Consider the following 9,149-nt stretch of genomic DNA (forward strand, 5'->3'; position numbering starts at 1 on the left):
ATAGTCTCCTCACAGTGGTTGGTCTTCTTAAAGGAGATAGTCTCCTCACAGTGGATGGACTTCTTAATGGAGATAGCCTCCTCACAGTGGATGGACTTCTTAAAGGAGATAGCCTCCTCACAGTGGAAGGACTTCTTAAAGGAGATAGCCTCCTCACAGTGGATGGTCTTCTTAAAGGAGATAGTCTCCACACAGTGGATAGTCTTCTTAAAGGAGATAGCCTCCTCACAGTGGAAGGACTTCTTAAAGGGTATAGCCTCCTCACAGTGGATGGTCTTCTTAAAGGAGATAGCCTCCTCACGGGAGTTGGTCTTCTTATAGGGGATGTTGTTCTTAAAAGGGATGAGAATCTCAAAGAAGATGGGCTTCTTACAGGAGAGTGCCTTAGGAAAGGAGGTGTGATTCTCAGAACAGATGGGCCTGGTAAAGGGGTTGAGCTTCTAAAAGGCACCTCATGCTCATCACCACCATCTTGCTCCTCCGCATGCTGGTCAGGCATGTGAACATCATCCTTGTAGTCAACCCCCACGGTGTTGTAATACAGCTTGTCGGCAGGAAACTATGGGTCAAACAGTGTTTCCTCCATCAGTCTTCCTGTGTCGAAAGAGACGAACAGACAGTGAGACACATCAGTGGCTATGAAGAACAAACCCTCACAGACCAGAAGTAAATCAAACAACTTAAAATTTTTGCAGCACTGCACACTGGTCAGATTTATTATTATTTACTTAGTTTTTGCTCAGTCAGCTGTATTTCCTCACAGCAGCTCTCTCTCTCTCTCTCTCTCTCTCTCTCTCTCTCTCTCTCTCTCTCTCTCTCTCTCTCTCTCTCTTTCTCTCAATCTCTCGCCCTCAGCTTATAACAACTTTACCGATACTTTTCGTTCTCAAAAATATGTTTGAAGCAAGATCAATTAGGAAATGTTATGTTTGTTTGCTTTTGTTAAATATACATAAAGATGAACAAAGACAATTCTGTACAAAGAACAATTACTTCCTTCAGTTTTCCCCACCGGCTTGTGTTTTTAAAACCAAGTAAATACCATGATCCAGACCATGAATCCAGTTTTAAACTTAGTTATTACACTCTGAATATTCCTAGAAATGTTTTATTAAATGTTTGAACTCTTCCATCTATTGTAATACTGTTTATAATTTCATTTAATTTAACACATTTTTCTTTCTTATTAGTTGCACAGCCGTTGCTGAAACACACAGATGATCAACTGAATAGTAAGTTAGGACACATTTCATGTTATCGTGAGTATTTTTACCTGTTTTAACACAGTTATTACTTTCCAGAGTCTCTATTCACTGGTTACAGCCTGAAAAAATCATAAAAAAACCTGAACACTGAAAAATAATTATTTAGTGACATTAGCCATGCTAACTAGCCGGTTAGCTAATCTTAGCTTTGCTAGTGTTCCTCCTCAGCGTAACTATTAGTTTACTTTAGTAAACTTTTAGTCAACTTTAAGAACCTGCCTTGTGTCAACAGTTCAGTCTGGTGGAGGTGGTGTAATAGTGTATGGAATATTTTTTGGGTACACTTTGGGCCCGTTAATACCAATCAATCATCGTTTGAATACTACAGCTTAAATGACTATTGTTGCTGACCATGTGCCATTCCTTCATGGCCATAATTTACCCACCTTCTAATGGCTACTTCCAGCATGATAATGCACCATGCCACAGCTAAAGAAAGTCATCTTAAACTGGTTTCATGAACATGATGATGCTCAGAATAAAGCCACCAAGAGTAGGAGAGGTATACAATAGGAGCTACAAGACAGGTAGGCCAGGCAATTGCATAGGGCCCTGAGTTTTGATGTGGTGGCTCTGAAGGCTGACACTAAGTCCATGAAAATTTTCAAGTGCAGAACTCCCCAAAATGTCCAATGGGTAACACACACAATATACAGCACTATTCCAGCAAACCCAAATCTCACAGTCGAAATGAAGAAGACTCTCCAGAAGCCAGAGAAGAACAAAGCAGAATTAACAGTAGTAAGTGTTATAGATAATCTAATAACAAAAACACCAGACAGCTTTCCCATATCATATGATAGCTAGCCCATGGAAACCACACCTGCTGATCATGCCACATCACAGGGCAGCATAACACACTTAGAGGAAAGCACTATCTATCCCCTTCTGCATAAACTCTCTGAGAGGATAGTGTCACTGTGATTGACAGGGGAGAAAGATCATGCCATCCCTCTGACCCAAAGAGCATGGCTGTGGCATCATCAGGATTTGAACTTGCAATCTCACTACAATATGGTGAAAGCTTTTCTCGCTCAAATTGCCTATGTAATGTAACAATGGTTTGTCTTATAAATAATAGTTGAACTAACACTACATCTAGCACACAGAATCTAATAGTGACATTTTCATATAAGATTGCAAAGGTCTTGGGAGATCTCTTTGCTTTTATCCATCATGAGATGTTTCTTGTGTGACACCTTGGTAAAATGAAAAGCCATCAAATTTACTAACCCAGCTGATATTAATTTGCACAGATAGGGGGTATAATTACTTACGGATTTCAGGTGGTTCCTTGCCTTACCTTGCCTTGGAGAGCTGCTTTTTCTTAATGTGTTCAGTACTTTTTTCCTGTGTCATTCCTCTTTATTACACGTAACTTCATTTATGGACTTTAATGTTTGGATTTCTTTATATTTGTAGATTTCTTGAGTTAATACCAAAGTCTGGTGAAAATTTCATGTGAATTGCCTCATTGGAAATATGTTTACTGAAAAAAGAATGGTGACACGTTCAATACTTATTTCCCCCACTGTAAATACACCGGCAGTCATCTGAAATGACTGCCATTTAGCTCCGATTTTATTTTCCTAATGACATCACAGGCAGTAAAACCATGTCAGAACACTGAGGGAATGTAAAACGTGTAATTGTAATTAGTGGTAAAACACATTCTCATTGGTGTAAATGTCTCTTAGATCAAATGTCTACCTTACACACCCAATGTGAAGATTAATGACATGGCACATAATGACTATTTTGACCCAGAAACATTTTTTGGGTGTGGATCATACTTTGTGTATTCCTAGCATGTAATATAAGGAGGATGTAGGTAGGTTGTTCTATTAATATAAAGGGCCTTTGTGGTGTGGTGTAACAAGGGAAATGACATTAAATTCTGTTTAACTGAGCTGGGTGTGAAGTGTGACGAGCTCACATAGAAAGGTACAGTAGCTGTCAAAGATGGACATCAATGGATACCAACTCTCATGCTTTTTGCTGCCGGCTCCATATTGGGTCTGTTAGAATTTCCACCTGGTACAGTAAGTATTTCATTATGCAATTTAATCCCAGTTCATTTGGATGTTCTTCAAGTCTGTATTCGATATAGAATATAATACCATACGTTTTTATGTATCTACTGGATTTGAATAATGATATTTCCAAGCCATCATTTAGTTGGGTTAAATGTTTGACGCCTCATAACCTTTCACTATTCTTGAAATAGAAACTAACTTCTGCTGACAAGACAATGAGTCAAATCGACTTTCCTTTAAAAGGAGAAGCTGCTCACATGGGGGGAAAACATTTCCAGTTCTATCTCCTTTATCTCCTTTTATCTCTTTATCTCTATCTCCAGTTCTAGTCTCCACTGACTTGATTCATTCATTCATCTTGCACCATGCATTATAAAAACACTGGGTGCCAGCAGGAATATATAATGAATGGAACGCCAGTCCATTGCTGGGCTCCATGTACACTCTCGAGGTGTAATAATCAGACTATTTTGGTCTATGTATTGGTTTAGCAGCCAGTGAAATGAGGCAACAATCACAAATCATGTACCATCTATTCAAATTGATAGTAATTCTTATTTTCATCTTGCAAGATGTTTGGCCCATAACTCTAGCTATTTAAAATAGTCTTTTTCTACATCATCATTATTATCATCATCATTCACAGATTAACATTAGGGCATAGGACTACATTTGCTATGATAGCTTTAGGAGTGCGATTGCCACGAACAAACTAGACTTCATGTGAAAACTATAATGAATTTCCTGGTTACACAATTGCACTTTTTGACTATGTAGTACACAGTTATAGAAGGGAATTATTAATAATTGCACTATTTGTTAACACCCAGATGAGTCTGGTTCCTCTCAAGGTTCTTCCTCGTATCGCCTGAGGGAGTTTTTCCTTGCCACTGTCACCTCTGGCTTGCTCATTAGATCTAAATTTATAGTAAATAGAGAAAACAGGCCACTTTTTTCCATTGCTCCATGGTCCAGTTCTGATGCTCACATGCACATTGTAAGCACTTTTGGTGGTGGACAGGGGTGAGCATGGCACTCTGACCGGTTGCAATGCACTGTGTGTTCTGACACCTTTCTAGCAATTTGTGCTACAGTAGCTCTTCCGTGGGATCGGACCAGACGGGCTAGCCGTCACTCCCCACGCGCACCAATGAGCCTTAAGCGCCCGTGACCCTGTCAAAGGTCCACCAGTTCATCAAGATGCTCTGACCCAGTCGTCTAGCCATCACAATTTGGCACTTGACAAAATCACTCAGATCCTTACACTTGCCCATTTTTCCTGCTTCCAACACATCAACTTCAAGAACTGACTGTTCACTTGCTGCCTAATAAATATATCCCATCTCTTGACAGGTGGCACTGTAACAAGTTATATTTAGACGGCCTCTGCCAGAAAGCTTCAAATGGGCCGTGGTTGGATCTTCCAGCAGGAGAATGATCCAAAACATACATCAAAATCAACACAAAAATGGTTTACTGACCACAAAATCAAGGTCCTGCCATGTCCATCCCAGTCCCCTGACTTGAACCCCATAGAAAACCCGTGAACTGAAGAGGAGAGTCCACCAGCGTTGACCTCGAAATGTGAAGGATCTGGAGAGATTCTGTATGGAGGAACGGTCTCCGATCCCTTGCCATGTATTCTCCAACCTCATCAGGCATTATAGGAGAAGACTCAGAGCTGTTATCTTGGCAAAAGGAGCTAGCACAAAGTATTGACTAAAAGAGTGCCAATAATTGTGTGTTAAATATTTAACAATTTTTTTTTTTTTTTATAAACCTGTATTGTGTTTGCAGTGTTTGATTTCCATGAGTATTTTTGTGAATTTTCTGAACAAAAGAATCAAAAGCTTAAACAATAAAGACAGTTTTTCACAGCCTTCTTTGCTCATATTTACCAAGGGTGCCAATATTACTGGAGGGAACTGTATTAAAATGTGCATACAATGCAGAAAATAGCTCGATTGCGCAGTTCAAGCACATGGCATCGTGTCCCTATTTTTAAGCTCCAAACCTCTGTACTCACAGCTTGTCAGGAAACAAAAAAACAGAAGAGAAAGTTTTCTTAGTCTGTGTCGGTGTTGTTTCTATATTTTTTTTTACTTCTACACCCTAGAAGGGGACCATTAGATTGAGAACTACATAAAGGCCAAGGTGTGCGTAAAAGGTAAGTGCACTGTGATGTAAATTATGATCAATATTTGTCAAGGATTATAAAGCAAGACAGAATGTTGAATAATAGGAAGCCATGTTGTGGCACAAAAGGTTGACGGTCCTATAAATATCAAATGCTTGTAGCGGGGAAAAATGCAAACCCAAATGCAAATGTAGGTGTGTGTGAAATGTAAATTGGGTTTATGCAAACCTTGTTATTTATGTGCTTTTTAGTTCTGTAGCTTGAACATCCTGCATACAATGTGATGACACATTACACAATGTAGATTATAAAATGTGGATTTGAGGTCATGTGGAGCTATTTTGAGATTCACCAAGATTGTATGTAAAAAGCAAATTTCGGAAAAACACGTAGCACAAAATTTAAATTATTTCGTGCCTGTGGAAAGGACATGTATATAATTTAAATAAATAAATGTCTTAATTGAATCACAAATACACCTTTCGTAATTTATTTAGGTGAGTTTACTATCTAATCAGATTTTTTTATATATGATTTTAATAGAATTTATAGAACAGATATGTGTCAGTTACTGAATCCAGCTCAATAATTCAGCCTTTACCCATATTATAAAAGCACTTGCTCGGGCACTTTCTCACTGACTTCACGTGGACGTAAGGAATAACGTAACGAATACCTGAATACTGATTTTAGTATTTGAATACTAACCAGGGTAGAAACTACAGGACTAAATTGCTGTCTACTGAACTGTGTGTGTGTGTTTTGTGGGGTGAGGGGTGATGGGGGAGGGACTCCGGAGTACCCAGAGGTACTCCGGTTTCCTCCCCTAATGCAAAGACATGCATTGCAGGCTGATTGGCATTTCCAAATTGTCCGTAGTGTGTGAGTGTGTGTGATTGTGCCCTACGATGGGTTTGCACCCCGTCCAGGGTGTCCCCCACCTAGTGCCCCAAGTCCCCTGGGATAGGCTCCAGGCTCCCCACGACCCTGAGTAGGATAAATGGTATAGGAAATGGACGGACGGATGGATGGATGGTGGTTAAGGTACTGGGCTACTGATGAAAAGGTTGTGAGTTCAAATCCCAGCATTGCTAAGTTGCCACTATTGGGCCCTTGAGTAAGACCAACTCAACCCAACAGCTCAGTTGCATCGTGTCTCAATTGTAAATCATTTTGGATTAGGGATGCATCAATACAGATGCTAGTATTGAGTACCGGTCTGACCCAGTGCTCATTTATTCATTTAAAAAGTGCTCCATTACCTACATCTGATACCACATGATACCATGTGACATAAACCTAGTATGAATGATCACACTAATGAACAGATGACACAAAATGACAGCAACCTGCACATATTTGATCACATGCACAAATTTCTTTGCATTCTCATTTCCCTTCTACACCGTTGCTGACGGTCACTGCTTTGCCTGCTCAGGTTAGCCACTCTCACACTCCCTATATAAAAATACTGTTTAAACGCTATAACATTAAACATAAAACTCATAGCTAGCAGTACACAGCAGCTAACAGAGCTAACTATCCCTGAACAAAGGTTTACGAGACCATAATTATCGCTCGGAAAGACATCTGTCTAGACAGTCCTATCACCTCATCAGTGATCACATCAACGAGTGAGAAGTGATCACATCAAATGCTATCCTTCATTTACCTTTAGAGTGAAAGTTCGTTTACATTACGTATAGAAAACCAGGTTTGAAATGCAGTATAAAATGTCTGTGCTGATGTTTTCCGGGGTTCACTTTGACTCCGATGAACTCGGAGTGCTTCCTGGACTTTGTCACTGCCATGCTGCGATACAGTTATTCTTCTGCGAGATCTTCGACAGCCTCGTTATTTCTTTTTACACACGACTATTGTAAGTAGGCTATCGATCTATCGATGAGTACCAAAATGGACATCTCAAACAGGTTGTATGTATTAACTATCAGGTGTCATGATCAAGGCAGGGCCAGAAAAAAATAGGAAAAATTACCACATGACAGTAAACGTGACCTCAAACAGAACTTCAATCAAATTTCAGTCTTGTTATCAGATAACCCTTGCTTTTAATGTTTTGTGTTAATCTACAGAAACCCTGCAACTAATGGAGCTCACAGAAGAAATGTCAACGAGCCTACTGAATTTCAGGAACCTGAGTAATTCATCATGGCAAGGCTGTTCCCGTAATAACGTCCTGAAGACAACGGTGTTCCCGATCCTGTATTCTCTTCTCTTCTTGCTAGGAATCGTCCTCAACGGCCTAGCGGCATGGGTGTTTTTCAGCCTCCCCAGTCGCTCACACTTCATCATTTACCTAAAGAACATTGTGGTGGCTGATGTCCTCATGACTCTGACGTTTCCATTTAAAATCCTGTCTGACTCAAACATGGCCTCGGTTAGTCTCCGCATCTTCGTCTGCCGGATTTCTTCTGTGGTTTTCTACCTTACCATGTACATCAGCATCCTTTTCTTTGGCTTTATCAGCATTGACCGCTGTAGAAAGACTCTCTACCCTTTTGTTGGCACCAGTCCTAAAGGACTGACCCACAGGAAGCTCCTTTCAGCTGGTATCTGGGTGTTCCTGCTGGCACTTTCGCTGCCCAACATGATTCTCACGAGCAAGCTACCTAAATCAGACCACTTTAGCTGCAGTAGCCTGAAAACTGAGCTGGGCTTAAAGTGGCATGAAGTGGTCAACCATATCTGCCAGGTAATCTTCTGGGGTAATCTGGTAGCGGTAGTGGTGTGTTATACACTCATCACCAAAGAGCTGTTCAAATCCTTTGCACGGACTCGCGTTCCGAATACGGCAGCTCAGAGCCAGCAGAGGAAGAAGAAGGTGAGAGCTAACGTGTTCCTCGTTCTCGCAGTGTTCTTCATATGCTTTGTGCCGTTTCACTTCGCCCGAGTGCCTTATACCCTGAGCCAGACCAGGGAACATCACTTTGACTGCCGCCAGAAACTTATCTTCTTCCAGGTGAAAGAGAGCACGCTGTGGCTGTCGTCTCTGAACTCTCTTCTAGACCCGCTCATCTATTTCTTCCTCTGCACGTCCTTCAGGGACTCGTTGTTCAAGCTCCTACGACTCTCGCCTGGGAGGTGTGGGGCATTGCAGCACAGTACGGATACTCCTGCAGAGAGCAACCCCATGGGAAGCCGCTCAGCACAGATATAGTCCAGGGCGTTGTCTGTGACTCTTTTCCTAATGATCTTAAATGTGAAAAATTGGAGATCCCAAAGGACCTACAGTAATGAAAATGTTGATGTCTACCTGTATCTCAGGAGGAATAGCCAGTTAGACAATTTAATCTTTTTATTTGTCCATTTGAAATATGTTTGTTTTATCAAATGCATATTTTTCCTTCTGTTACATTAAAAAGCCACCAAGCTGCATGTATATATGTAACAGATTCCTTAATTTTCAAGAAAAAAAAGAAATAAACCAAAATGTTCACAAACGTAAAAGTTTCTCTTTTTTTCTTTTTTTTTAAGTGTTCACTTTCAGATGACCGGAGTAAATATAATTTAAATATAAACATCCATCCATCCATCTTCTACCTCTTACTCCTTTTCAGGGTCACGGGGAACCTGGAGCCTATCCCAGGGAGCACGGGGCACAAGGCGGGGTACACCCTGGACAGGGTGGCAATCCATCGCAGGGCACAATCACTTACACACTCACACACCCATTCATACACTACGGACACT

At 40.7% G+C, this 9,149-nt stretch overlaps 1 protein-coding gene across 3 annotated transcripts; it reads left to right on the top strand.

Moving 5' to 3' along the window:
- Positions 1-429: 429 nt before the first annotated feature.
- LOC108280198 (P2Y purinoceptor 12) lies at positions 430-8,896 on the top strand. Of its 3 annotated transcripts, none has more exons than XM_017495025.3 (4): positions 430-707; positions 1,191-3,307; positions 4,655-5,468; positions 7,532-8,896. In XM_017495025.3, exon 4 carries the CDS (start codon positions 7,546-7,548, stop codon positions 8,614-8,616), a length of 1,071 nt encoding a protein of 356 aa, XP_017350514.1. In that variant the 5' UTR covers positions 430-707; positions 1,191-3,307; positions 4,655-5,468; positions 7,532-7,545; the 3' UTR covers positions 8,617-8,896. The 3 variants fall into 3 exon arrangements, with proteins under 3 accessions (XP_017350514.1, XP_053529695.1, XP_053529696.1); XM_053673720.1 differs by having other exon boundaries at positions 1,191-1,259; XM_053673721.1 differs by having other exon boundaries at positions 430-666; positions 1,191-1,259.
- The last annotated feature ends 253 nt before the right edge of the window (positions 8,897-9,149 follow it).

The sequence above is a fragment of the Ictalurus punctatus genome, chromosome 20 (genome assembly GCF_001660625.3).
Source record: "Ictalurus punctatus breed USDA103 chromosome 20, Coco_2.0, whole genome shotgun sequence".
NCBI classification, from domain to species: domain Eukaryota; kingdom Metazoa; phylum Chordata; class Actinopteri; order Siluriformes; family Ictaluridae; genus Ictalurus; species Ictalurus punctatus.